At 49.4% G+C, this 27,084-nt stretch overlaps 4 protein-coding genes across 8 annotated transcripts; all 4 read right to left on the bottom strand.

Moving 5' to 3' along the window:
• Nucleotides 1–1,507: 1,507 nt before the first annotated feature.
• On the bottom strand, nt 1,508–3,919 carry Tmem95 (transmembrane protein 95). The gene is made up of 7 exons (XM_058584885.1): nt 3,614–3,919; nt 3,342–3,428; nt 3,071–3,151; nt 2,942–2,962; nt 2,717–2,821; nt 2,516–2,603; nt 1,508–2,404 (listed from the first exon to the last, which is right to left on the bottom strand). Exons 1-7 carry the CDS (start codon nt 3,777–3,779, stop codon nt 2,362–2,364), a joined length of 591 nt encoding a protein of 196 aa, XP_058440868.1. The 5' UTR covers nt 3,780–3,919; the 3' UTR covers nt 1,508–2,361.
• A 512-nt stretch (nt 3,920–4,431) lies between these two features.
• Nucleotides 4,432–6,835, bottom strand: Kctd11 (potassium channel tetramerization domain containing 11). The gene has a single exon (XM_046462050.2). The coding sequence runs from the start codon at nt 6,045–6,047 to the stop codon at nt 5,349–5,351; it is 699 nt and encodes a 232-aa protein (XP_046318006.1). The 5' UTR covers nt 6,048–6,835; the 3' UTR covers nt 4,432–5,348.
• A 637-nt stretch (nt 6,836–7,472) lies between these two features.
• Acap1 (ArfGAP with coiled-coil, ankyrin repeat and PH domains 1) lies at nt 7,473–22,150 on the bottom strand. 5 transcript variants are annotated; one of them, XM_046462046.2, is made up of 22 exons: nt 21,865–22,150; nt 21,077–21,134; nt 16,438–16,557; nt 16,143–16,196; nt 15,993–16,051; nt 15,549–15,732; nt 15,371–15,415; nt 15,170–15,265; nt 14,985–15,059; nt 14,790–14,899; nt 12,898–12,949; nt 12,708–12,808; nt 11,489–11,612; nt 11,178–11,389; nt 10,563–10,632; nt 10,367–10,461; nt 10,091–10,260; nt 9,084–9,256; nt 8,513–8,622; nt 8,303–8,413; nt 7,957–8,006; nt 7,473–7,650 (listed from the first exon to the last, which is right to left on the bottom strand). In XM_046462046.2, exons 1-22 carry the CDS (start codon nt 21,915–21,917, stop codon nt 7,550–7,552), a joined length of 2,223 nt encoding a protein of 740 aa, XP_046318002.1. In that variant the 5' UTR covers nt 21,918–22,150; the 3' UTR covers nt 7,473–7,549. The 5 variants fall into 5 exon arrangements, with proteins under 5 accessions (XP_046318002.1, XP_058440864.1, XP_058440865.1 ...); XM_058584881.1 differs by lacking the exon at nt 21,077–21,134 and adding an exon at nt 17,289–17,423 and having other exon boundaries at nt 16,438–16,574; XM_058584882.1 differs by lacking the exon at nt 21,865–22,150 and adding an exon at nt 17,289–17,423 and having other exon boundaries at nt 16,438–16,574.
• Nucleotides 22,151–22,242: 92 nt separating this feature from the next.
• LOC124104977 (uncharacterized) lies at nt 22,243–26,980 on the bottom strand. Its single transcript, XM_046462044.2, has 8 exons — nt 25,466–26,980; nt 25,003–25,110; nt 24,816–24,887; nt 24,493–24,581; nt 24,151–24,396; nt 23,557–23,715; nt 22,928–23,104; nt 22,243–22,807 (listed from the first exon to the last, which is right to left on the bottom strand). The coding sequence occupies exons 1-8, from the start codon at nt 25,951–25,953 to the stop codon at nt 22,749–22,751; spliced, it is 1,398 nt and encodes a 465-aa protein (XP_046318000.1). The 5' UTR covers nt 25,954–26,980; the 3' UTR covers nt 22,243–22,748.
• Between the last annotated feature and the right edge of the window lie 104 nt (nt 26,981–27,084).

Genomic DNA, 27,084 nt, shown 5'->3' with positions numbered 1-27,084 from the left:
CTTGCAAGGCCCTGGGTTCAATTCCTAGTTCTACTAAATAAAGAAATTTAAAATATAAGGAGGAAACAGGCACAGAGGTGTTAAATAATTTGCCCAAAGTGCAGTTAGAGAGCCATGATTTGAAATCAGGCAGCCCAATTGCAAAACCCCAAAACCCACTTTTTTGGTACTGGGGATTGAACACAGGAGCCCTTAACACCCCTGAGCCACATTCCCAATCCTTTTTATTTTTTAAATTTTGAGACAGTCTCTCTAAGTTACTTAGGTTCTCCTTAGGTTGCTGGGGCTAGCTCTGAACTCACTATCCTCATCCTCCAGAGCTGCTGAGATTACAGGCAAGCACCACTGTGCCTGGCCAAAACCCAAGTTCTTAATTATTTTGTGATGCTAGACAAGAGGTTGTGAGCAATATGACGATTTAGGAAGACCAGTGTGGCCACTGACGTTGACATGGATTGGAAGGGAGCATGAAGAGTCAGATGATGCATCTGGGAGATTGGGGTTCGTTGTGAGAGAGTACAGGATGAGGTGGAGACCATGTACAGTAGGGGACAGATAGGACAGAGGTTCTTCAAGAATTGGCAGGACTGTTGGGCATGGTGGCACATGGGACTAAGGAGGCTAAGCCAAGAGAATCACAAATTCAAGACCAGCCCCAGCAATTTAGCGAGACTCAACAACTTATTGAGACCCTGTCTCAAAAAAAAAAAAAATAAAAAAAATAACAATCCCCAGTACCTGCCCCCTGCAAAAAAAAGAAAAAAGAGCAGGACTGAAGCCAGGTGCAGTGGCACATGCCTGTATCCCAATGACCTGGGAAGATGAGGCAGGAGGACCACAAGTTTCAGGCCACCTTGGGCAACTCACTGATACCTTGTCTCGAAATAAAAATGAAAAGGACTGAGGGTGAAGCTCAGTGGTAGAGCACTCCAGGATTCAATCCCCAGTAACACACACACACACACAGAGGCAGAAATGGACAGTTGATATACTGAATGTTGGGTTTGAAAACAAGGACAACTCCAAGTGTTGAGCCTGGAAAGCAGACAGTGTAGGAGGGTACAAGGCAGCTGCACACACTATCAGATGAATAAGTTGTATAATCTTGGACAAGTTGTATGATCTCTGGATCTCATATTTTCATTTGTAAAACAAAGGAATTGGATTAGAATGTTCTCTTGTGGAAGGGGTAGGAGGTCCTCTCCCCATCCCCAGGGCCTCTATAGGTACCCTTAGGGCAGCAGTTCGAACCCTGGCTACAGGTTATACTAACCAAGACCCTATATGAGACCACTTAATTCAGACTCTGGAAGTAATGCCCAAGCATGAGTAATTTTAAAGCTGCTCAGGTGACTCAGATGTGCAGCTGGTTGAGAACACTTGCGGAAAATCCTCCAAGTACCTCCTTTGAAAACTACTAGGCTATGTGAGGGCTGGAATCCCTTCCAGTCCTAGTTGCTTAGATTGAGACTTGTGGTTGGTGACAGGCCTCCCCTCCCCCCATGTTCATCTTCCATCTGCTACATCAATAACTCCTAATAGAGAACCAATACCAGGATTTCTCGGCTATGAACTATTAACGTTTGGACAGTATAATACATTATTGTGAGAACTTTCCTGTTCATCATAGGCGGTTTAGCAGCATCTCATGTCTCTACCCACTATGTACAAGGAGCATCTCTACTCAATCAAAACAATAAAAAGTATCCAGAGGTTGCTAAATATCTACTGAGATAGAATCTGAGGAAAGACATTCTACTGAAGGTCTTGGTCCCCTCACTGCCCTCCCCCTTGCAAACAGAGGCCAGGCAGAAATGGAGAACATAGTATTGCAGGTTTAGTTGGGCCCAGCAGGAGGAAGGCCCTTCCAAGGAGTCCAGGGCTGCTCAACATTAACACAATAGAGGGACAGTGTGCCAGCGGGCTGACTGATGTGGTCTCAACAGAGAGGGAGGGAGTTTTCCAGAACACTCATTCCCGGATTCCCAATCAGTCATAGGAGCGCTCAGAGCAGCTTTGGGGGCAGACAGCCCTGGCTTTCCCGGAATGGGCAGAAGGGGTGTGGGAGTGGTGGTGTGTGTGTAGGGGATTCTTTCCTTCTGTAGATAATTTCCTGGCATGGCCCACTGCCCTGGTCTGATTGGTGGAAAGCTGGAGGGGAGGAACTTTCCAGCTGTGGGTGCCTGGGTTCCTCTGATGTTGGGAATCATCATGGAGATGTTTAGGTTGTAGGGTCTGGAACAATGAAACTTTTGCATTGGCACTAAGGGGTGGGCTGGTTCTCCACAAAGTGATATGGATGTTGTGGGTACACATATTCCTTAGAACTGCAAGTGGGGAGACTGTAAGCATTTTCACAAGTCACGGTTTGCTTGGAGGTGTCTTTGCTTGAAGGTGTCGGGACCTGAGGGAAAACAGAGGATGGTAAGCTTCAAAAAGTCATGGGAGGGAGCTGGGAGGAAGGAGGGAGGGTAGGGGTGAAGAGGTGGCAGTCTGCCCTAATCCCGCAACTCACTCCACCAGGAGGCTCAGAGCACCCAGAAGCAGGACAGCTCCAAAGACAGAGAACAGCAGAATCTTGGCTTCCCGCAGATCGTGACTACCTGCGGGGAACCCAGAAGGCCATGGATGATCCAGGGGATGATGTCCGCGGATGTTGGGAGAGACTATCGGTTTAGGGATGTGGGCTGGGCGGGGCCGAGTTGGGAGTAAAGACCTGGGAGGCACCGCTTTCGGGGCCAACAGGACGCCTCGGTGCCCTCGCAGGTGGAACAGTTGTATAGGATGGTGCTGCCCCCTGCAGGAGACAGAAGGAGCGTGGCTGGCCGGGGAAGCCCTGGCCTCCACCCTTCCAGCTACCCAACTTCCTCCCGAGCTGCCAGGCTCTCCTTGCTAGACTGTAGGCCTCTCATCCTTGCTAGCCCTTTCCATTTCTACTCACGGCAGACTGGGGCACAAAGAGCTGAAATGAATGACAAGAAGAGGATGGGGGTGGATGAGCCGCTCAGCCACATACCCCATTGTCTAAGATCCTAGGCACCTTTGATGCGTGCCCTTCCAGCATCCTCACCTTCCCTGGTATACTGGGGGATCTTGGTCTTTTGAAGCCATTGCCAATATGAAGGGAGTGAGGAGATGGACCCTTTGATCTCTGAGGAGGTAGAGAGCAGCTCTATTGCCCTGGGTCTCAGGACTGCCTGTTCACCTCCCCCCCACACACACATACATTCAGCACCCTTCCTGGTCAGCCCTCCCTTCTCCACCTGTGCCCTTCCCAGTCTCCCATCCTCCTCCTTGGTGTCCTCCCAAGCCCCAAGGTTTCATCTTCCCTTTGACCTCACCCATGACCCTCAGGACTCTGTGAGTCTTCTCTGTGACTTTGTTCATGGTCACCTCATCTGTGGAGATGGACAAGGAACAGTCATTCCCTCACCAGCCAGCCCAGGTTGTTGTGCTGGGCTCTTTCCTGGGATCTGAAGTTTTCCCAGGAGAGATCAGTGTGTCCAGTGTGGACTGAGGCAGTGGCTGAGGGTTGTATGTCCAGCTGGCAAGTCAAATACTGTCTCCCTTAGGGCATAGGAACTGTTGGTGGTCCTGTCCCTGAAACTCTTACCTAAGGCAAAGGCTGAGAAATCTGGGGAAGCCCATTCCTTCCACTCGGCCTTCAGTTGGCTGCTGAGCTGAGCCAGGCGACCAGGCAAGTCATGAGCTGGGAGGCGACAAAATATACAGGCCTGGGCAGCTGCCAAGAAAACTCCACCTACTGCCAGCATCCACATAGGGCCTACTGAGGGACGGGGTTGGAGTTAGTCCTAACTAGGCTAGGAAGGCCTCAGGATGCTTTGTGAACCTGGGAGGTTCTAGAGTATTCTAGAACAGCTGGAGGTTCTAGAACAATGTCATTACTCCACCCTTGGTTGGTGTAAAGCTGGGGCCTGAGGAATTGAGAGAAAGCAGAAGATATCTCTAGTAGAAGATAGAGAAAGTAGGGCTTCTGTTGCAAGGGGACAGTGGCCTTTACAAGTCTGTGGTTTCACAAGCTATTTTATTTTTCTTCTTGTAAATCATCCATGATAATCAATGGGTGACTCCCCCACTGAAGAAGTTGTACATGTGTATCACATCCACTCAGGGACTCAGAAATCTCATCCCTTCTCATATTCTCCCTCACTTTCTCAAACTCTTCATCTCTTCTCTCTGCCCAGGGCAGCCTTGGGCCTTCCCCAGCTATCTCCTAGTAACAGGCCCATGGTTACCCCACCAACTAAGAGTCCCCTACAGGTTCCAGAGGCCCAGCTAAGTCCAGTGACTTCTTTTACTTCTCCCAGGAAGATCCTTGTGACTCAAACTCAATCAGGCTCCTCCTGCCTACGTGGTGACATGGGCACATAAACATAAATGCCTGTACACACACACACACACACCCTGTGATTAACTAAATCTCAGTTTACTCACACATATACCATGGATAAACTTGTGCCAGAACAGTTGCTGGGCAACCCCAAACAGGCCTGGACATACAAAGATCAGAGAAGGGCCATCACATAGACACCACAGTCAGCAACACTGATGGAACCAGGGTACCAGGAACCTACGTATCAATCAGACACACTGGCTAATATGCACTTACATACAAATGAAGTAAGGCCAGTACATAAAAAGATACCACCCTCCTCCCCATGGCCAGCTTCAACTACGATATGGGATCCTTTAAAACACTTAGAATTCCAGGGAGTGCTCCAGCCCTCTTGCTAATGGGGATTCTCCTAGCTCCCTTATGTCAACCTAGGGTGGGCTGTGATCTGTTTCCCGCTCCATAGGTGGCTTGAGACACAGCGAGGAATCCCCTTTTCCATGTTCCAGAGCGTTTTGACCTCTCATTGGTCAGGCCAGTCCAAGCCACCCAGTGCCAGGAGGGGAAGCCACAGTCCAGGAGACTACATTAGGACAATCCAAGTATCCCCTTCCCCCTAGACTTCAGTGTTCCTTGGGGGTTTTGCTAGGTCTAACCTGGGCATGGAGGTGTTCCCCACTTTTCAGACCCCTGAATATTGAGCTTTAATTAAAGAAACACTATAAGTCTCCAGCCTCAGGCAAAAAACAAACCAAGGGAACCTTCACTGCCTCTTTCAGGTAAAGCACCAGTTCACACCCTCTGGACCACTTGTTGAGTCCTTGGTGGGCTCAGTTGGGAATTCCAGCCCACATCTGGGCTCCAGTCAGATGCACTGGGACCCCTGACTCTCATAGCTCCGACACCAGAGCTAGAAAGAGGCTTCAGGAAGCTTTTATCCCCTTAGCCTGCCCCTCTCCCCCTCCTCCCCACCATCAAACTGAGGACAGCATCCTCAGTGCCGGACAAAGCGCAGAGATCTGGAGTTAAGCAGGTCTTCAGGGTCAGGGAAGACCGAGTCAAGGCGGAAACCGTGTTCTAGAGCCACCCGCAGCACTTCCTCCAGGAAGCTTGGTGTGCCCACCACCTCCCGACGTTCTCCAGGCCCCCCAGTCCACAGTGGCTGTAACCCCAATCTGCCATACTCGGTCTCAGGGAGTTCCGCTGGGCGCGGCGCCCACTCCAGACGAAAATGTGGCCCCCCCTCTACTCTGTCCCCATTGGCCACACCAAATCGAGCCCGCATGGCACCCAGACACTCGGGGTCGGTGCAGAAGAGGTTGGCTCGGAAGGTGTCCACCTGGACCGAGCTCAGCTCATAGTGGTGTGGGCCCCTGCGAGCAGAGAAGTGCACCAGGCGCGGGCTGACGTCTACATCTGCGTGGAGCAGGGCAGCTGTGGATGCAGGGGTCTCACGCGAGGCCTCCAGTTCCCGTAGGGCATCCAGAAGGGGCCGGATCTGGTAGAAGTCAGCTTCTGCCTTGAGAAGGGCTGTCTCTCCATACCCACGAGGCAGGTCCAGTCGGCCCAGCCGAAGGAAATTGAGGATGTGGCGGAAGGCCTTGCCATCCCGGTCGATGAAGTACTGGCCACCTTCTTGGTGGTTGAGATTGGCGGGCATCGGAGTGCCATCCCTGAACATGGCCCCCAGCATGGAGTCTGGGAAGCGGGTCAGGGTCTCCAAAGTAGTGGAATATAGCGTGCCCCCCACATTCAGGGTCACGGGGCCCCCAAAAGAAGGGGGCGAAGAGGACACAGGAGGAGGGGAAATTTTGGGGAGTACAGGAGACAGGGAAGGAGAAGAAAGGCAGAACTTCCTGGGTGTGTGCAGAATTGGCTGGTTGTGACTCGCTAGGTTGGAGGCACAGGCTGGAGTACAAGCTAGCAAGGTTTGTAGCTCACCCTAGCTACGTTGGTGGTGGTTATGGAATTTCAGGGCACAGAGAAGTTGAAAGAACAGATGAAAATAACAAAAGACAGCCAAGAGAGGGGAAGAGAGCATTTGGTGTAGACGTATCTGATTTGGGGTGGTCAGTAGTTCCTTTCTGTGGTCTTCCGACAATGGGTTTCCGGAATCCAACCAGCAGGTGACGGTGGCGAGCACAGGGCCAACTGTGAAGGGCCCAGCTTCCGAGTTTCTGGGCAGATCGCTTGGGCAGAATGCGAGTCCACGCAGAGCTCCGGAGACCAGTCAGAGGCCCGGCCTGGCTTCAGCCCAGTAGATGGAGGCCGGAGCTGATGAGAGCGGATGGCGAGCCACACTTGTACTGACTGTGGTGCAACGATGCACTCTCGGTCTGAGCTGGGAGTGTCCGAGGGCTCTGATGGAAGACGCCGAGTCTCTGGACTCCCGCACCGCAGCCTTCCTGCAGTATCGCAGCACTGAGGTCCTCTCCGCCCCCAGGAAGTGGCCTAAGGGCAGCGGCCCCGGGCTCTTTAAGAGACAACCCCGCCCCTTAGCGCCCCGCCCCCCGCCCCCGCGGGGCTCGCGGGGCTCGGGTGGAGGTGGGAGCTGAAAGTCGCGGACTGGAGAGACTGGGCTGACGGGCTGGACGGGCGGACGCGAATGGGGGTGGGATGACTCATGCGTGTAACCCCGGATGTGGCCGCGACAGCCCTGCGGTCCTCCAGGTGTGCTCGACCTCACGTCTGCAACCTGGCAGGGGCTGGAGTCTCCAATCCCACCACTGTGAGAAAACCGAGGTCCTGCCGTCCCCGTCCAGGGGGCCAGTTCCCTTCCAGTGGCTCCCGTGGGGAATTCCCGAGGGAGCGGGTGCTGAGCCACCGCATTCCAGGGATGCCTTCCGGCCGGGGTGGCCCAAGCGAGCTCCCCTAAGGGAACGCCAGCCCCCACCCCAAGCTAGCTGGACGAGTCTGGCCACGTCTCTGGAGCCAGAGAACCCCGCCCCCCAAGGCCGCCTGGGGCCCTATCTGCCATTGCACTCCCCCAAGTGTCGCCTCCTGCGTGCGTGACTCGAGCCTGAAGACTCCCAACTCCTCCCAGCATCCCAGGAGCGGCAGCGCCCTACACACTCTGCCGGTCCCAGAGGTGGCGCCCAATAAATGATCTACGAAGAGATGAGCAAAGCACAGAGGCTTTAATGGCAGTGGAGACGGGAAGGGATGGGGGAGGAGCAGGGCCCCCAAGGTCTGGGATCAAAGCGTATGGAGGTCATAACTACGCCGGCTCAGCTTCTCCGGATCATCTGACGCCATTAGGGAGAAGTCGCGGAAGATGTCAAAATATGTCTCATCTCCTGAGGGGGAGGGAGGAAATGCTGGGAGGCCCACAGCTGGGTCCTAGCACTGAAGTGCACCGTAGGGCAGCTGAGGCCGGCCAGATAGGGGCTAGAACTTGGAGCGTGGGTGGAGAGAACTAGTGCTGCCTGAGCATAGCAGAGGCGCCTATTCTTTGCTTTTTTATTCAGAGCTGCTAGCACAACGGATGCGCCCAATACATGTTCGCTGAATTAAAGCAGTTGGGCTTGAGGGAGACAGGTCACCAAAGCCAGAAGCCCAGAATTCCGGTATTGGGTTTCCAGGGATGGGATAGGTGAATTTACCTGTCTGGCCCTGGGCCGCTTCGGCCTCCCTCATCTTTGCCAATCGTAGCCTGAAAGAGAAGGAATTAAGGATCAATAACGTTCTCCTCACCCTTCCTCAGCTCCATCCTTCAAGCTGGGTTGTGTTTCATTCATTTTTCTCAGTGTCCAGTGCTTAAAAGATGCGGGTCAGCAATGGTGGTGCCTGAATGATGGCTCTCAGGATGAACTCCCATCCTCTTACCCTGTCTGCCCACCTTCCTACTACACACCCCAATCCACACATCCTTTGTCTGGCCCAATCCCTCCATAACCCATTAGGCAAGCTCCCTTGTTGGCATTAGCCCCACCCTTCAGGCATTCTCACAGGGTGACGATGTCAGCATTGGCTGTTTCCATGGCAATGGTCAGAGGGTCCCTTCCTTCAGAATCCCGAGCCCCCAGATCAGCTCCTCGTTTCAAGAATAAGCAAGCGAGCCTGGAGAGGACAGTAGGTTCAGCTCCGCCATCTCACCCCTAGGGCCTTCATCCTGTTCAGAGCCTTCCTCCCCATGGCCATCATCTCCTGCTGCCCTACCCGGTGTGGCCAAGAATGGTTGCATGGTGAAGTGGGCCTCTGCCGGCACTGTCTGCTTGGTTCACATTTGCCCCATTCTGGAGGAGAAACTCACAGGCCAGAAGAGAATTCTGCATCCAGAAGTCAAAAAGGAGGATTGAGAGTGGCATCTTTAGAGGTGATTTCAAGATGTTTTAGGTGGGGTATAGTAAATAAGGGTCGGGAGGGTACAGCCAAGTGTCAGGCTTGTTTCTAGCTCTTTACACGTTTTCATATATTAAAGCCAGCCATAGTACAACCTTATGAGATATGCTATCCCAATTTTATAGATGAGGAGATGGAGGCACAGAAAGATTAACATCTTGTTCAAAGTCTTACTGTTAAGCGGTAAGACCCTGGATTCAAACTCAGGTTTTAAATCACACACTCTTAGCAATGAGTCTCAATTACTTATCTTCTCTCCCTATGGGGTGGGGACCCTAGGGAAACACTGGGGGAGTGGGGAAGAGGAAAGAGCTGGACCCCAAGTCTGAAGTAGAAGTCAGAGAAAAGGAGCCTTAGGGTGGGATGGGGAGGTCAGCATGATTCTTACAGCAGCTGTGGCCTGGATCAGCGGTGTGGCATTTTCCTGACCTCCATTGACCCAGTTGACATCGGCTCCATGGGCAAGGGCATCAGCCATGGTGGGAAGGGATGGAGGATGCCCAGCAGCACGAAACAACAGGGCCCCGGGGTGTAGGTGGCCCAGGTCACCAGAGGGGGGCTCTGTTAGAGGGATTTAGTTCTGTTAGGGATAATGAGTGCTGAGTCTGGGAAGAAAACCCTTAACCTGGTACCCTGATGCTGCACTAGGATAGGTCACTTCTAAATTGTGGGGAGGCCTTCATGACTCAGGACTATGGTGAGATGGAGTGACATGGGTGTGAGTACATATAAGTGTGAGGATGCATGTGTCTGGAGCCCTGGGGTATGGGAGACAGCATCATTCACCTCATCCTGTCTAACCACCCTGACTATCCAGACAGGCTGGATGTCACAGGTGAGTTGACTCTCCCTGACAGTCTCAGCTCTCACCTTCCTCTGCTCCAGCCAAGCTCACAACCTCCTTCCAGGCCTTTGGAGATCTTTCCCACTCTTGACTTTTCTTATGCTCTGGATACCCCTAATGTAGTCCTCCCTGCCCACTCCCCACCCCACACTTCTTCCTGTACTTAGCACCATGCCCCATTCTAACTTTCTGAGAGAAAGAGATGCTCAGAGACAGAGATACTGGCAGAGATTTAGGCAACATTCTTTCTCTATCCCTAATAAGGGGGATTAAACCGGGGAGCGGGGTGGGGGGCTCTACCACTGAGCTACATCCTTAGGCCTTTTTATTTTAAGACAATCTTGCTAAACTGCTGAGGCTGGCCTTGAACTTGGGATTCTTCTGTCTCAGTCTCCAGAGTCACTGTTGCTGGAATTACAGGTATGTGCCACCACTCCTGGCCCTCCAAGACTCAAGGGGAGGGCCTGGTCCTCATTCTGTGTCTCCGTTTAGGGCCTGGTACTGTGCTGAGCACACAATGGATCTTAACAAATGCCCAACCAATGTTCTACCTGGCTTGGATCTGATGCTCCCTGGCCGGGGCTTGATGGAAGGCTTTGGGGGCATAGGAGGCTGCCCCCTCGGGGGCCCTCTGCCACCTCTTCGGCCTCGAATCTCTGGAAGCTTGGTCAAGAACTTCTTCTCCACGTATTTGGCATGAATCCAGGCTTCCTTCTCCTGCCTGGAGGAGAGGGGTGAGAGAAGAGTCTGCTCCCTTTCTATCTCAGGTCCCTCCCTCCTGCTTCCCCCATGGAGGGGAGTCCTGGGCACCTCTACCCCAACCTCACCGGGAGCAGGTAGGCCCTGGCTTCTTCACTGCCATGGCCTCCACGCGGGCCTCATAGATCTGGTTGATGACAACATTTCCCAGTTCACACATAAGCTTCAGAAGGCCAGGCAGAGGCAGAGAGAGACAGGTGGGGTTATAGGGTGAGAATCTGGTTCATTCTCCTCACCTGCCCTCTTCACAATATCCCAAGTTACCTTTACTAGTTCTGGCTCCCATGAGTCTAGGGTCAGGGACCGGACTTTGGAGAAATGAACACCAAGGCTCCTGAAGGGCCAGAAAGGGAGTCATGTCCACTGTGGGCAGTGGCCTGAAACTTCTGCTGCTGCTCCAGTAAACACTCAAAGGCAAGGCCTGCATGGGAGGCCATGCAGAGGAGTTGGGCTGGGAGGCAAGCCAGCTGGGCCATGTATCCTGGCAGGATCCTGCCTGTTCACCAATCCTTCCTTCCTTCCTATGTTTCATTTTAAGACCCGCATCCTCTCCAGCCACCTCACTTCTCTGAGGGTACCTTGGCCTGGACAAAACTTTCCATATCATCCCGCTTCCCTCTCATTGTACCAGAATGACTGGGGGTGAGGGCCTTATAGACTTGCTAAGGCCTCACAACTTCTCTTTCTGGTCTTCGTGGGCCTTCTCCACCCTCAGCAGCGCTGACCCATGTTTCCTCCAACCAAGCTAGTAAATTCCTCTGTGTTTTCCCCAAAATTGGGCAGACCAGGACATCAATGAGGGCTAAGCCCATCTGGGTACACCTGGTATGCACCACAGCCAGAAGGAATGGGTCTCATGCTTGGGGCCTTGGGAATGACCTGTGGATGCCAGAGCATTGAATGCAAAGGGTGACTCCAAGGTTGATGCTCGCCCACTCTGGGGCTGGTTCCCGGCAGTCGCAGCACTGAGCGTTGCCATCTACACTCTGTACCTGGGCTGCCACGTGCCCAGCTCCCCCGGGCTCCCTTCCTCTGGCCATTCCACCACAGCCCAGTGTGGCAGCAGAGCCCAAAGCCAGGTGCCCTGAGCCCTGGGGGAGACAGGAAAAGAAAGGATGACAAAGGGGCTTAGGATAAGGGGTGGCCCATTTCCTAGGGCAGCTAAGCCCTACATGCCCACATTGAGGTACCTGGCCTGGCCCACATGGGCTGTCATCAAGGCGAGCCTGGCTGAAAGCAGAGGCGATGCTGCTCTGTACAGCACTGACCCACAGCTGTAGGAGGCGCTCAGAGTCAGCCTGGAGGAGGCAGGACCTGGGTGGAGGTAGTGAGGGGGAGAGGGTGATTGAGGAAGGATCTGAGGCCAGGGGAGCCATATGGCAGGACACATTCAGCTAGTATTCAGCTGGTTCCAGTTGTATTGAAATATATGTGGCCCCTGACTTATTATGATGGCTTAACTTTGTCTTCTTTGGTCCTGGGGATTGAACCCAGAAGTGCTTTACCACTGAGCTACATCCTCAGTCCTTTTTTATTTTTTGAGACAGGGTCTTGCTGAGTGGCTGAAGCAACTTATAATTAACTTGAGGGGCTGGGGCTGTAGTTCTGTGGTAGAGTGCTTGCCTCAAATGTGTAGGCACTGGGTTCAATCCTCAGCACCACATAAAAATAAACAAACAAACATATTGTGTCCATCTACAACTAAAAAAAAAACTTAAAAAAATAAATAAGATTAACTTGAGCTCTCAATCTTAGGATCCTCCTGCCTTGGTTTCTAAGTCCCTTGGTCTCTAAGTCACCCCATGCCCAGCTTTGACTTAAGTTTTTTTTTTTTTTTAATTTACTGTTATGTGGAAGTGTACCCATACAACTATTTTGATCTACTTTCAGTAGAGTATTCAATAAATTACATGAGTCATTCAACACTTTGTGTGTGTGTGTGTGTGTGTGTGTGTGGTGCTGGGGATTGAACCCAGGGCTTTATGCATGCAAAGCAAGCACTCTACCAACTGAGCTATAGCCCCAGCCCAATACTTTTTTTTTTTTTAATAAAATAAACTGTTTTCTTCAACTACAAGCTAACGTAAGTAAGCATGTTTAAGGTAGGCTGTGCTCAGCTATGATGATCAGGAGGTAGGAGGTATATTCAATAAATGTATTTTCAACTTTTGATATTTTTAACTTAACAGTGGGTTAACTGGGGTGTAACCCCATTGTAAGTTGAGGAGCACCTGTACTTCTGTATCAATTGGTAATATCCTCCTACATATCCCTCATCACCCTGTCCCTTTCCCAATCCAGTCACCAAGAAGTTAAGGCCTGTATGGGGGTTCTCTCTTGTGGTCACCCTGTCTTTCTGGTTGCTTATTGAGACTTATTAGAATATTGCTGGCTAGGGACTATACTCACTTGCTAGTTGACACCACCTCAAAGCAGAACCGCCTTTCTGAGTCTGGGCAGAGTTTCACTGTACAAAGGCGAAGGTCATCCACCACCACTGTCACAGGGTCCTGGCAGGAGATGATGATAAGAGTGCTGATCTCCATCCATAGGGAAGGGCTGAGTTTCCCTGGGGCCCAGGCCTCTAGGACCTACCCACCTTGTATTTCTTCTGATAAACCAGTTGGTTCCTCTGAATGGTGAACCAGCGTCTGCAGAAGGTGGAAATAGTTATAAATGTGGACAGCCTTGGGATGAGGCCAGGAAGGAATAGAAGAGAGGCTGTGCCCTTTGCCCTAGGAGGATTTTGCTGAGGAGAGAGAGAAATGAGCTGACCATCCCATGAAGGGATAGAGAAGGGTAGATATCTAAAGGGAACTCCTCATAATCTTGGACAACCTAATTTGTTATATTTACAAGGACAATTTTCCAGCAGATGGCAGTAAAATTCTCTCTCTTTTTAAAAAATAAGTTTATTGCTACAACCCCCCCCCCCACGCTCCCCGAATTGTAGCCAGTGTTTAAGGAGATAGCAGTGCTAGGTAGGGGAAAAGGTTAATGTTATGTATCATCCTAATTCAACTAAGGGATGCCTGGATATGTGGTAAGCATTGTTTTTAGGTGTGTCCATGAGGGTATTTTCAGAAGAGAGTCACATTTGAATTGGTACTATTGCTACAATTTTTGACAAATGAAAGTATCCTGGGAAAGGGACTCAATTTTCTAATCTTCACAAAGGTCTCCTACAGGCTAGTGGTAGTTCTGGAAGGGAAAGCAGTTTTATCAGGGGCATGCCACCATGCTGCTCTGAACCTGTAGGAGCTTCCTGTTTCCCTCAAAGTAGACACCAAAGACCTACAAAAAAAGTCTTTAAGGTCCTAGAATGATTCACACCCCCATTATTTCATATTTCCTTTTCCCTTACTCTGTCCAGGTCCATGGTCTCTCCACTGTTCTTCAAATATCCTACATATCTCAAGGCCTTATTGCTGATTTTTTTAAATTTTATTTTTTAGTTTTAGGTGGGCACAATATCTTTATTTTATTTTTATGTGGTACTGAGGATCAAACTTAGTGCCTCACGCATGCCAGGAGAGTGTCCTACCACTTGAGCCATATCCCCAGCCCCGTTAGTGCTGATTTTCTTCTGTCTATAACACTCTCCCCCCAGATATCTTTGAAGTCATGACTCAAAAGTCACCTTCTCACAAGACCTACCCTGACCCACTATTTAAAATCACAGCTAGGCACAGTGGCACACACCTGTAATCCCAGCAGCTCAGAAGGCTAAGGCAGGAGGATCACAAGTTCAAAGCCAGTCTCAGAAACTTTGCAAGGCCCTAAGCAACTTACTATCTCAAAATAAAAAATAAATAAAAGGGGAGCTGGGTATGTGACTCAGTGGTAGAATGCTTGTCTAGCACATGTGAGACACTGGGTTCGATGCTCAGCACCTAAATAAATAAATTCATTAATAAAATAAAAGTATTATGTCTAACTATAACAAAAAATTAAAAAAAAATTTAAAAAGGGCTGGGAACAAGTCAGTGGTTAAGTGCCCCTGGGTTCAATTCCAGGTTTTAAAAATAAATAAATAAATAAATAATAGCAAACCCTGAGTTGGGGATGTAGCTCAGTGATGGAGCCTTAGCATGTTTGAAGCCCTGAGTTGGATACCCAGCATTGCAAAACATATAAATATGTTAGCCAAATTATATTGTTATATTGTGTGCATGTACTAATATTTAACAACAAATCCCACCATTATGTACAACTATAATGCACCAAAAGCAAAAAGAAATAAAGTAAAACCACCCCCCCCCTTCATCTTGCCATATACCTTATTTTATTCTTTTTTCCTATGGCACTATTACCTTCTAATATAACATGCAACCAACTTAGTTACTATGTTTATGGTCTGTCTTTGCTGATTGAATGAACGCTCTATGAGGTGGTGGTTGTCTGTTTTTCCTTGCTGTGCTTAGCGCACTAACACTACTCAAAAAGTACTTAATCAGGTGGGTTTGGCTGATTGGGGTGCCCTGCCCTCACCTGCTCCAGGTCTTAAATGCATTGCTGGCCCGTTTGAAGAGATGTCCTTCCATGACCAGGCCACCGGGCCCCTCCTTTAGGCTTGGCTCTGGTTCTTCCCCACCCAGTTCCTGAGGGCACAAGAGGGTCAAAAGGAAACTGAGGTGGGTAGAGGCTATAGGTCTGTCTGCTTCCTGCACAGTCCCAGCCCCTCACCTTCTGTTTTAGTAGCACATGTCTCTGTTCCATGTCCCTCTTCTCTCGTGCTGAGTTCAAGACCAGCTGGTGCAACTGGGTATAAGAAGTCATCTCAGATATTCAAGTCTCCTTCAACTAGGCCAGGAGAGTCATCTCAGAACCCCTACCCTCCCTACATCATCTGACTGATCCCTGAGTCCTACCTGGGCACCCAGGTCTTTGCGATACTGGGCCAGTCGGTTCAGCTCCTCATGGCCCTGCTGGAAATATGTAGCCTGGGCCTCCACCAAGCGTAGCACCTGGAGGACAAAGTGGGCAGAGGGAAGAGCTGAGGAATGACCTCTCTCTCCCTCTTTCTTCCTATTCTTTGTCAGCAGGCTCATCTCACCACCAGTGAAACTCACAAACTCCATGATGTCAAACTTCCTCTTGTCCTCAATCACATTGATCTGAGGGCCCAAAAAAATCTCAGGTCAGTTTTGAAATCATAGTACCCCCTTCTCACTGCAATTTGGGGACTCCCAACCTCGAAGTACTACCCAGGTCCTTGGTACTCTGGGGAAGACAGGCTGGGACAGGTACCTGCAGGGCATAATCCAATGCTCGTCCCCGGTACCCAGCTCGAGCATTCCTCAGAGCAGCTCCAGCCTCTTCTGCCTCTTGGACACGGCGCCGAGGGACCTCTGCATTGTGGTTAAGAGCAGCCTCTAGGCTCTCAGCCCCCCGCCAGAAATCCCGGCGAGCCTCTCGGAAACCCCGGAGACCTCTGGGCATGAGAAGATAACACAGAATTATAGAAATATCCACTTGCCTCCAATAGACAATTCCCAGGATAAGGCCCACCCACCTTTCAGTTAGCCTATGTACAGTTGGAAATCCAAAGGGACCCTTGGGATAAAAGAATAGAAATCAGGCCACCAGAAACCCCCAATCTCACAACTCCTTCAATCAAGGAGGTCCCTGGGGCAACAGGAAGAGGGCTGCTTTCTGGGAAATACAAAAAGGCCCCCTTCCCTCCAATCTCACTCCTTGACCAGGGTCTGGATTTGCTGCTGTAGCGTGTGCTGGGTGGCATCGAGAAGCTCCTGAGGGAAGCAGAAGTTGACAGATGGAGATCAGGACAATAGATGACCCTGCCTTGTCCCCTGACTCCCATCCTTAGTTTTTCCCACTTACTGCATGGGTGTCCAGCTTGTGATTCAGGCTCACAGCAAATTTGTCCAGACACTCCTGGGCAAGAAGAGGCACAGAAAGAGAGAATAAGAGAGAAATAAAACCATTCATGCATTGGAGAAGCAGGGCCTTCCCAACTCTAGACCCCACCTATTAATGGCTATCTTGTATGGCAGCCCCAGCTCTGCTCTAGCTTGAGACCTGCAGACCTCAGGTCAGTATTCCTTTTCCACAGCTTTCCCTCATTCCATTCCCTCATTCCACCCCAGTATACCCCACCTTCAGATTCTGCACATACCACCATCATGGGTTCTGGTGGACCCAGCTGGGCCAGATCACAAATGCCAACAATGAAGGCACGGCTGGCAGCAAGGTAATGGCGCCCACTTTCCAGGAGGCCAGTTCCCAGCTTGAGGAGCTGGGGAAAAAGGAGACCTGGGAGTAGTGCCATTAGCCACCACACCAGGCAACACCCTCCACCCCTGCCCCATTTTATTTTCCCTTCCCAGGGCTACCTCCCCCTTTCTGACCTCACCGACCTTTCCTCCAATTCAATCCTACTCTGCCCCATTCCTTATACACACCTGCTGTGTTCTGATTCTTGGCTTGCACTATTCTGTTCTTAATACAAAATTCATACCTATTTCTCTCAGCCTGTTAAAGCCTCTGTAAGATCTACCTTCAAAAGGTCTTTTCCTTTTCACTCTCCCATGTCCCTCCCTGCCTTGCCTACCTACTTAGATGAAGGAGTTGCCAGAAACACCATCATTCTATATTGTCTGTCTTGTAGGCTGAATTCTCTAATGGCTGGATTCAATTCTACAGTCTTTATTGTCAGGGACTGTCCCTTTCTATGCTCACTAAACATTCCCTTGTAAATATTAATTGGTCACCTAGGCCACAGGGTCAGGGCCAAGTAGGATGCTAGGGTGCTCTGGGGTCTATCCTATAAGCACTCTCACAATGGACAAACAAGGAGATCTGATAAACCAGGAGGCAAGCGGTTGACCTGGGGAGTGGCCCTGGAAGAACCAGGTGTCTAAGCTAGAACTCCAAGTCAGCCTCCTAGCCCCTGGACCTTGTTATCTGTGCAGGGCTGCTACTTCACTGTCCCTGAGGCTCAATATGCTTGACTCTGGCCTCAGTTACCATGTCTGGGATGGAGCATAGTAGAGTCCTTCAAGTTCAGTCCTGAGTGGCAGGAGACCATTAGGCAGGCTTTGTGAAAAAATGCAGGGCAGCAGGAACTTGGTATTCATAAGTGTTCAGTGTACTTTTGTTAAACTGAAAAAAAAACATTTTCTGGGGCTTATGGAGGCTTTAGGGAAATAGAGCTTAATGTGCCAGTGGCTAGCAGGATCAGTAATTGTTAGGAAACTGACCAAGATCAAATCTTATCAGTCTGTGCCAAGGGACAAAGATGCTCACAGATCACTCACTGTGTGGACTGGATCCTTACTTACCCCAGCCCTACTGAGTAAAGATATGAATAAAAATCTTTCTAGAGACAAACAAGTATATCATACAATAGAATAGTACTCAAATAAAAAGGAACTATTGATATGTGCTACAACATGGAGAAACTTCAAGGGCATTATTTTTTCCTCCACATTTTTTTATTGGTGCATTATAGTTATACATAATGGTGGGATTTATTGTTACATATTAATATATGCATACAGTGTAACAATTTGGCCAATATTACTGCCCAGCATATCAAAGGCATAATTATGAGTAAAAAAAGTACCAATTTTGAAAGGTCATATACTACATGATTACATTTAAATAACATTCTAGTATTTGTGGGTGGGTACTGAGCAATAGGACATACTCAGTCACTTTTATTTTTTATTTCAAGACAGGGTCTTGCTAAATTTGCTGATGCTGACCTTTTATGATCCTCCTGTCTTAGTTTCCCCAGGTATCTGGGACTATAGGCATATGCCACTATACCCAGCTTATATATAACATTTTGGAAATGACAAAAGTATAGAGATGGGGAACAAATCAATGGTTTCCATGGATTGGAGAAGTAGGTGAGGAGGTATTACTATAAAGGGAAGGCTTGTAGAAGTTCCTTTGTGGTGATAGAAGTTCTATACCTTAAAGGTGGTGATAGGGCTGTGACTGTGGCTCAATGGTAGAGCACTTGCCTAGCATGTATGAGGCACTGGATTTGATTCCCAGCACCATATATAAATAAATCAAATTAAATTAAGTTCCATCAATAACTAATAAAAATATTTTTTAAAAGGTGGTGATAGGGCTGGGGCTGGGGCTTAGTGGTAGTGCACTCGCCTAGCACCTGTGAGGCCCTGGGTTTGATACTCAGTACCACATAAAAATAAATAAATAAAATATATTGTCAGGGACACAATATATTTACAACTAATATATATATATATATATATATATATATATATATATATATATATATATATATATATATTTTTTTTTTTTTTAATTTTTTTTTTTTTTAAAGATGGTGATAGGGACTGGGGATAAAGCTCAGTTGGTAGAGTGCTTGCCTCGAATGCACAAAGCCCTAGGGGTTCAATCCCCAGCATCAAAATAAATAAATAAATAATAAAAATAAAAATAAAGGTGGTGATAGTTATGTGAGTATATATGACAAAGTATGATAGATGTATACACAAAGACATGCAAACAAATTAGTACACATAAAACATAAAATCTGAGTAAGTTCTATAGGCTTTATTGTTAATTGTATTATAACAAGATTAATTTCCTGGTTTTGATAATGTAGTAGAGTTACACAAGATCTTAAGATTGGGGGAGGTTGCGTGATGGGTACATAGGTCTTCTCCTTGTTATTTTTCCAATTCTATAATTAACTCAAAATAAAAAGTTTAACTACAAAAAACAATGAAGCCAGGTGTAATGGATTCTTGAGAATTATTTGAGAGGCTGAGACTGGCAGACTGCAAGTTTGAGGCCAGCCTGGGCAACTCAGTGAGGCCCTATCTCACAATAAAAAAATAAAAAGGGCTGGGAACGTAGTGCAGTGGTAGAGAACCCCTGAGTTCAATCCCCAGTACTTAAGTAAATAAATAATTAATTAAATTTAAAATTTTAAAAATTAGTACAGTGGGCTGGGGTTGTAGCTTATTGGAAGAGAACTTGCCTAGCATGTGTGAGGCACTTGGTTTGATTCTCAGCACCACATACAAATAAATAAAATAAAGGTCCATCAACAACTAAAAATATATTTAAAAAATATTCTTAAAAAAATGAGTACAGTGGCAAGTGCTTATAGTCCCAGATACTGGTGAAAAAAGCAAGAGGATTGCCTGAGCTCAACAGTTCAAAGCTAGTCTGAGCAACATAGCAAGACCTTGTCTCAAAAAATAAAAAAAAGTGTTTTTATAATAACATGCACATATATATATATATACATATATATACATACACATATATATGAAATGAATTGGTCCCATACTAGCTTTCAGGCTTTGGGGCACTACGGATTGTGCAAATATATAGCATAAAAGCCCCTCATGGCACTTTTGTTCTAGTAGGGGAAAATACAAAGAAAGAAACAGGCAAGTGTGATGAATACATATTAAGCTGAACCACAATGATATACATTCTTTTCTAATCTCCACCCTTGAGTGTAAGCATGACTGTGACTTACTACAAATAAACAGAATATGGCAAAGGCCATGGGACAGCACTCTCATGGTGAGGTCATACTCTGTAGCGAAGGTGATAGATGACATTCCTGTGATTACCTTTCCATAAACATCAGTGCCACCTTGCTAGCCCACATAAGGAAGACTCCTTCTGACCTTGAAGAACACAAGAAGCAGCAGCAAACTGCTATGTGATGTGTCAATGGAGAGGGCCATATAACAGGGAATTGTGGGCAGCCTCCAGAAGATGAGGGTCTCGGTTCTACAATAGCAAGGAACTGAATTCTGTCATCTTGTGAGTTCAGAAGAAAGTCCCAAGTTTCAGATAAGACTACAACCTTAGCTAAGAACTTGACTTCAGTCTAGAAGACTGAACTTGACTTCAGTCTAGGAGACTCTGAGCAGAGGAGTAACTAAACCATGCCCAGACTCCTGGCCCACAGAAACTATAAAAATGTTTATTATTTTATACCACTAAATTTGTGATTTTTCTGTGTGTGTGTGTGTGTGTGTGTATGTTGCTGGTGATGGAACCTAGGGCCTAGTGCATGTTAGGCAAGTGCTCCACCACTGAGCTACATCCACAGTTCCTGTGATAATTTGTTACATAGCAATAGAAAACTAGTAAAGGTTTAGGCTTGGTTCACTTGTAATTCCAGTGATTCAGGAGGCTGAGGCAGGAGGATCACAAGTTCAAGGCCAGTCTCAGCAATTTAGTGAGACCCTGTCTAAAAGGACTGGGGATGTAGTTCAGTTGTAGAACGCCCCTGGGTTTAATCCCCAGTACTGCAAAAGAAAAAAAAAAAAAAAAAGAAAGAAAGAAAAGGAAATGCAGGGTCAATGAGAGTAAGGAGTAAGGGAGGAGAATGGGTGTATGGGTGTGTGTATGTATGTGTATGTGTGTGCTACATGCAATTTTATAAAACAGTCAGGGAAGGTCTTTCCATCTGGTGTTTATATGCTTTACTGGTTTGACTTCCACAGCCAATCTGGGGGCTAGAACAGTCTTGACAGTCTTGTTCTCCTAAATATCCAGGGTCAGGTACAATGCAAGGGTTTAGCAGCAGAACATACGTCTGCAAGTGAATCTTGTTTTCCAAGATCCTATGTACCATGAGAACACAGAACCACCTCTTTTTGGCTTCTGTGTTGTCCCCAAAATATATACCCTACACAGTTAGTATTTAATAACCCTAGGACTTATTCCCAGTCTCCAACTTTCTCCATGGCCCAGCCCTCTTATCCAGGAGAGATTCCTGGGTCACCTCTCCATGTAAGTGTCACCTTTTCCAGACGAGTCTCCAATTCTGACACTTCAGCTTCCACCAACTCGATAGAGGCTCTGGGGAAGGAGGGATGAGGTCACAGGAACAGATCTCAGGTCCATCAGGTCTAGAACCTCTTCAGGGTTGGGATTGGGGGTTTGGGGCAGTGGGGACAGACATAAAAAGCTGCTGGGTTGAGAAGGGCCACCCAGCCACCTGATCTTGCTTATTTACTTCACAGTCTAAGCTATTACAGGCCAGGCCAGAGCAGGAAGAGAAGAAAGATGGATGTGGTGACTAGAGCCGGAAGTTGCTAACCGCCCAGAGCAGGTGTTGGGGGAGGGACAGGGGTCCCAGTGAGAGGGAGGAAGGGATATCAGTTCTGGGGGATTAGAGAGACCAGACAGTATGGGCAGGGTAGAGATCAAACTAGGACTCTGGTTTGATATCAGAAGTACTACTTTGGCCCATCAGCTTCCTCTGGTCACTTTTTTTTTTTTTTTTTTTGGTGTGTGTGTGAGGTACTAGGGATTAAACCCAGGGGTTCTCTACCTCTGAGCTATATCCCTAGCTCTTTATGAGAGAGGGTCTCACTAAATTGCCCAGGCTGGCCTTGAACTTGAGATCCTCCTGTTTCAACCTCCCAAATAACTGGGATTACAGGCACCACACCCGGTTTCTCTCCTCCCCTGAGGCCTATACCCTGAAGTTGATCTGGCCTGGGAAAAGCTGTGTGTATGCTGTCGTGTTGGGCGATTTTGGACCCTCCCCACCTTGGCCATCCCCCCCCAACCTACACATACTTACCGGAAGCGGGGTGAGTCTTTGAGACACTCTTCAAAATCCAGCTTGACAGTCATCTCACTTGATTGCTGTGGGGCCAGAGGGCCCCGGGGCCAGGCAGGTGGGGATATAGGCCAAGGCACTCCCTGCCCCAAGAATGGCCTCAATGAGGAAGGAGGGGGTCCTTTGCTGGGTTGTACCTGGGGGGTACAATTCTGTCCCCAAAGGAAAGGGGTATTCTAGGAGGAGCTCTCACTCCACACTTCCAGGCAATGCTGGGAGAGGCAGGGGTGGAGCCTGGGTGGAGGAGGGGGGCCTGAGATCAGAGAAGCCACAGCCCCGCCCCTAGAGACTATCTGTTGTCACCTTCCTCCTGGGGCCCCTGGTCTCTCCCTCTGCTTCTTTCTCTTTTAGTGGTTGAGTTTGTGTGGGGGGGGGGTGGAGGGGCTGGTGATGTAGGTTCAAATCCTGGCTCTGTCACTTAGAGGTCGTGTAGGTTGTGTGACCCTTTGTAAGTTCTCTGATTCCTCAGTTTCTTCATTAGAAGATACAAATGAAAATCCCTCCCTTTGGGGTTATTAAAAAAAATTGAAGAGGGTTGGATTTATGGTTAACTAAATTAATTGCATCAGTCATTACCATCCTGCTGCTGCTTGACATTAACATTCTTGAGATCCTAGCTTCTTTTGCATCCAGTTCCTGGGTGGTTCCCAGTTTCCTTCTCTGTGCTCTGCTTTCTTGGTTTCCTGCTCTTGAATGGTCCTCCCACCCCACCCACTGCTTGACCCAGCAGGCCCAGCCTGAGCATCCAATTGACAGCATCCAGAATCCTGCTCTTCTTCTTTTTTATTGTCTACTCCTAAGGTGGTAAGTGCAGGGTAAGGTTGCCCTCACCCCATCCTAAGGTGCTACATTTTCCATTGTCTGGATTCTTCTTCCTGAGTCCATTGGAGCCGCAGAGTTTCATCTGGAGAGAGAAGAATCTGGGTTTAGTGGATTTCTTGCAGCAGTCATGAGATCTTGCCCATCGTAAACTCCCTAGAACCTACCCACTCAGACCCTCTGCCTCCCAGGCCAATGCAACCACCTCCTTGCCTCTGCCCAGGCTCACGTCTGCGCCCGTTCTGGGTTGGAGGGTTCTGGCTGTGTCTATGTTCCCTCTCTGAGCTCCCTGGGCTTCGGCAGTTCTGCCTCTTGGCCTCTAGCCACTGACACCAGCTGGATGTCACTGGGGACCTATTGTCTTTGGATGACATGGTAGTTCCTGGAGTGGGATGAGATGGCAGAGAGGAGTCAAGAAGGAAGCATGGAGCCAGTGGGTGGTAACAAACTAGAGGGAGTCCCCAACCCTTTCTGAACTTCTGTGTTTCCTGTTCTACACAATATGAGCCTTGGGCTCTGGGATGTTTAGGGCCTCTCTTACCTGTTGCTGATGAAATGATCTAATAGGATTGGAAGGTTGAGAAATGGAATTTGCCAAGAGGCAGGACAGTGAGATGATGGCCTGGTGTCCTCATCAGGCTGCAGTGGTATCACTGTCATTTTTGCAGAGCCCTTAATGGCCTTGTGATCCCTAAAGGAACCTCCTGTGTGGTCCAATATATGAACCTTAGTGCTTATGGGTGGTTTCTCAATGACCAAGGTCAAGTCTGTGGAGCCTGAAAGTGTTGTGGGATGAGGGTCCCCACTCCCCAGGCTTCCCACACCAGCTCTCACTGTGCTGCTGCTCATCTTCTATGTCCTCTTCAGGTTCTGGGTGGGAGTCAGACCTCAGGTATCTTCCTTGGCTATAATACTCCCTGCGTTGCAGATCGATTTGCTCCAATGGAATGGGGGTTGAAGCTGAGGGGAACTGATTTCTGCAGCTAGAGGAATCTGAGGAATCACCCAAAGCAATCTGAGTCATGGTCATTTGGTGTGTCCATGCCTCCCAGGTATATACGGTGGACCTTACCAGAAGGGAGAAGCTCAACTCCCAGGTTCTCATCTCATTTTCTTCTGTTACCAACCCTCATCTTTTAGAAAACCTTTAGGGACCTTTTCATCCCTCATGGTTCTCTTGGACTTTGTGTTCTTCAGCAGCCAGCTAGCTATGGGGGCTATCCTGAATGGGACCCCATTCCAATGGTCTTTCCTCCCTGGGATCACCACCCAGCACTGCTTCCCTACCAGACAGCAGGGCTGTGGGCCAGTGCCCACTGAGGAATAATATGGTGGAGAAGTGAGGAAGAGAAAGTCCAAGAGGACCATGGGTTAGAACAGGCTCTGGACTACAACCCTCTTGAGTCTCTGAAGTCTCCCATCACTAACCTTTGACATCTAGGACGGGTCTCGAGGCAAGCATGTCAGTTTCATCATTGACTCTTTTGGCTAGTCCTCCTGCCCAGCATCTCTCCACAGGCCTGGGCTTTGGCTCTATAGTCACACCTCTAACACCACTGCTGATGCCGGCACTACAGCTGTCCTCATCATGTTCCAAGGGCAGGTTTTTCTGAGACTTGAGGAACTTCCCTTCAGTGTAGTGTGTCTTACGGTGCTTGTCAAAATTACAGGAGTCTGTGGGCCAGTGTGAGAGCTTGGCTTTGCTGTTAGGCTCTCGCTGAAGGTTTGCTCCACCTCCCCTTTCCTTTCAGTGCCCACCCTGCATCTCACGTGTCTTGGAAAAGTTGTCTGCAGCTCCTGAGCTTCTATTGTCACCATACTGGAGGACCTTGGGGAGGAAATTGTCCATTGTTGCAAACCTGAAGGGGAGGGAGACTAGTTGGGGACACCGAAGGGAGAGAACAACAATGGGGGCATGTGGTAGATGATACCAAGCTGGCTGATCCCCCCCAGATCAGTCTTAGTCAGACCTGATGGGAATTGTGGTACCTCCCATTTTGCAGGCCAAAAAAGCAGAGGTGCCTCAGGCCCAAGTTCAAGGGCAAAAGAGGAGAAGACCTCAAACCTCAACTGATCTCTAAAAAGACTCTCACCTCTCTTCTAGCACTTCAGGGGTCACCTTGAAGGAGGACCCTGCCAACAGGTCCTCATCACTGTCCTGCAGTCTGCAGAGGAGGGGGTATCAGGCAATGTCTAGTTCCTGAGGCTTCTCTGCCTCCTCCCCTGCCCCCCTTATTAGAACGGGAAGAGTCTAGGCTGACAAATTGAGGCTGAGGTCACCTGCGGTAGGGGGTGCTGGGTTCGTCCACCTTCATAAAGCCATAGTCCTTATCAGAAGGGTGATAAGTGGCCAGGATATTCATCTCATCCCAGCGCTGAGCCTTTTTCCTGGGATAAAGAGAGTACATAGAAGAGGAGGAGACAGACCTTCTAGTGACCTCCCTCCTCACAGCCTTCCCTCATTTTTCTGGTCATTCAAAAAACTTTTTTTTACACCCCCTTTTACAGGCTTTAGGTAGGGTGAGACCCAAAGATAATTACGGTACCATTTGGCCAGGATTTATGGGGCATCTGCTGCTCTCCCAAAGGCCTGAAACAACAGATCTCCCACCCAACTACCTTCACCTAGTCTCACTTCTATTTCTGAGGACTCCGCCCCTTCCCTCATGGCTCCGCCCCCTCCGTGTCCCGAACTCCTCCCTCCAGTCTCTGGGCTTTCTGTCCCCAGAGCTAGACTCCTTACTTATCCACACAGGGGGATTTCTGCATCAGGATGGAGCTGCTGTCTTTTAGGATGCTCCTGGGCCGGTCCTCACAGGGACCAGAGTGCAAACAAGTTGACCCAGAGTGCAGACCACAGCCCGAGGTGTACATTCTGGAGACCCCGGGCCCGGCACAGGAAGTCCTGGGTAAGCAGGATCCAGGGCAGGGAATGTTGACTGCATCAGGGGATGGGCTGAACTCAAGGTGGCCCGCAACCTCCCCAGGCTGCTGACTAAGCTCAGAAGTGGGGGCCACTACCCGCTCGGTGGGATGGCTTGAACCAGGACTGCGAACCACATTGCACCCCGAGTGCGAGGGGGGCTCAGAACCATTAGGCGAGGCTACTCTGAAGGGCAATCTGGTGTCTGCCTCGACTCCTCTGACCCCTCCGGCCACTCCCCTGGTAACCACTCCAGGTGATTCTCCATTGAAGCCTCTAGCAGGTCCCAGGGAACCCTGCCTCTCCATGGCCCCACCAGGGGGCCACTCTCAGCTACCTCACCCCGCCTTCCAGTTCCACATAGCCCCGCCCCTGAGCCACGCCCCCTACGCGGTGGGCGGGGAACGCTCCGGCTCGGACCCGGTCCCCTCCTCTTCTGCTCCTTAGAGCCGCGGTGGACGGAATCAAGACTCTATTTAAGAGATCTCAGGCTTGGGAGTCACTCCGCTCGCCTTTCCCTTTTTATGCCACCCGATGTCTTTGTCTTTACAACTTGTTCCCGCCTTTCTCCATCACCGCCCTCACCAAATGAGCCAATCATAGCCAGGGGGCTTGACCAGGGGGCGTGAACCCCTAATTGTGACGTCACAGCCTTCCGACCTTAGCGGGAGGGAGACCTCAGCAACCTTGGGGAGTTGGGCTGGGGTTTTGCTAGTGGCGTGGCGGAATCTTTTTGAGTCGTTAGCGCTGTAATTTGAAACTGCCTGCCGAGGTGTCTTTGGACTCTATTTGTGGATTTAAAGTCTTAAGAGTTTGATTGAAAGAGTTCATTCTGGGCTTGACGTGAATCCCCACCCCCAGCCACAAATCGTCTCCCGTTGCTTCTCAGGAAAAGTGTGATGCAAAGTAGGGAGACCGCGACACTTTTGATCTCAAAGGTGTGGAGGGCAGAGACTTTCATTTATAAAACTACAGTTTCTCTGTGCCCCCTGGTCACCCCGTTTATAGCTCTTTAAAGCGTGTAGCGCGTAGAGAACACTCTCACCCCTTGCCGTAAAGCGAATAGTTCAATATATCGCTTCCCCTGGCGAGGGCGGGGTTGTCGGTTCTGCTGTCGCAAAGCGCGTCTGGCGCCATAAACCTTCGGTCGTAAAGATGCTTGTGGCGGACTTTTCTTCTTTCCACTGTCGCAAAAGCTCCCTGTCTTAGTCTTCATCCTTTTCTGAGCCACTCCGTCATCTCACCGTGCCGTAAAGCGAGCCTCCCGACCCCGTCGTCCTTCTGTTCCCCGTGTGGTAGTCATTAGTTCCCAGTCCGGGATGCTTCATTGCCTGATAGTGCCGTAAAGCATATCTGGTCCCAGCCCCCGGTCGTATTCCCTCAGGGTGTCTGTCCTTCGCGGTTGCCACGGTGCCGCCAAGCGCGGCTGTCGCGCGGCC

Source organism: Marmota monax, unplaced genomic scaffold, assembly GCF_021218885.2.
Source record: "Marmota monax isolate L192 unplaced genomic scaffold, Marmota_monax_Labrador192_F-V1.1 WCK01_AAM20220418_F8-fsc00392, whole genome shotgun sequence".
NCBI lineage: Eukaryota > Metazoa > Chordata > Mammalia > Rodentia > Sciuridae > Marmota > Marmota monax.
This window is presented reverse-complemented; position numbering and strand designations above follow the sequence as displayed.

Excerpts from the sequence above, each read along its gene's own strand:
- Tmem95 (XM_058584885.1), bottom strand. The coding sequence starts at position 3,779 with ATGTGGATGCTGGCAGTAGGTGGAGTTTTCTTGGCAGCTGCCCAGGCC. Across the intron at positions 3,152-3,341 it reads CAGAGTCCTGAGGGTCATGG|AGATCAAAGGGTCCATCTCC; the intron begins GTGAGGTCAAAG and ends CTACCTCCTCAG. Across the intron at positions 2,822-2,941 it reads TCTTTGTGCCCCAGTCTGCC|CCACGCTCCTTCTGTCTCCT; the intron begins GTGAGTAGAAAT and ends TTCCCCGGCCAG.
- Kctd11 (XM_046462050.2), bottom strand. The coding sequence starts at position 6,047 with ATGCTGGGGGCCATGTTCAGGGATGGCACTCCGATGCCCGCCAATCTC.
- Acap1 (XM_046462046.2), bottom strand. The coding sequence starts at position 21,917 with ATGACTGTCAAGCTGGATTTTGAAGAGTGTCTCAAAGACTCACCCCGC. Across the intron at positions 15,266-15,370 it reads AGTTTGACATCATGGAGTTT|GTGCTACGCTTGGTGGAGGC; the intron begins GTGAGTTTCACT and ends TTTGTCCTCCAG. Across the intron at positions 7,651-7,956 it reads AGCGGCCCAGGGCCAGACAG|GAGATGAGACATATTTTGAC; the intron begins GTAAATTCACCT and ends CCTCCCCCTCAG.
- LOC124104977 (XM_046462044.2), bottom strand. The coding sequence starts at position 25,953 with ATGGAGAGGCAGGGTTCCCTGGGACCTGCTAGAGGCTTCAATGGAGAA. Across the intron at positions 25,111-25,465 it reads AAATCCCCCTGTGTGGATAA|GAAAAAGGCTCAGCGCTGGG; the intron begins GTAAGGAGTCTA and ends TCTTTATCCCAG. Across the intron at positions 24,397-24,492 it reads AGACAACTTTTCCAAGACAC|ACTCCTGTAATTTTGACAAG; the intron begins GTGAGATGCAGG and ends ACTGGCCCACAG.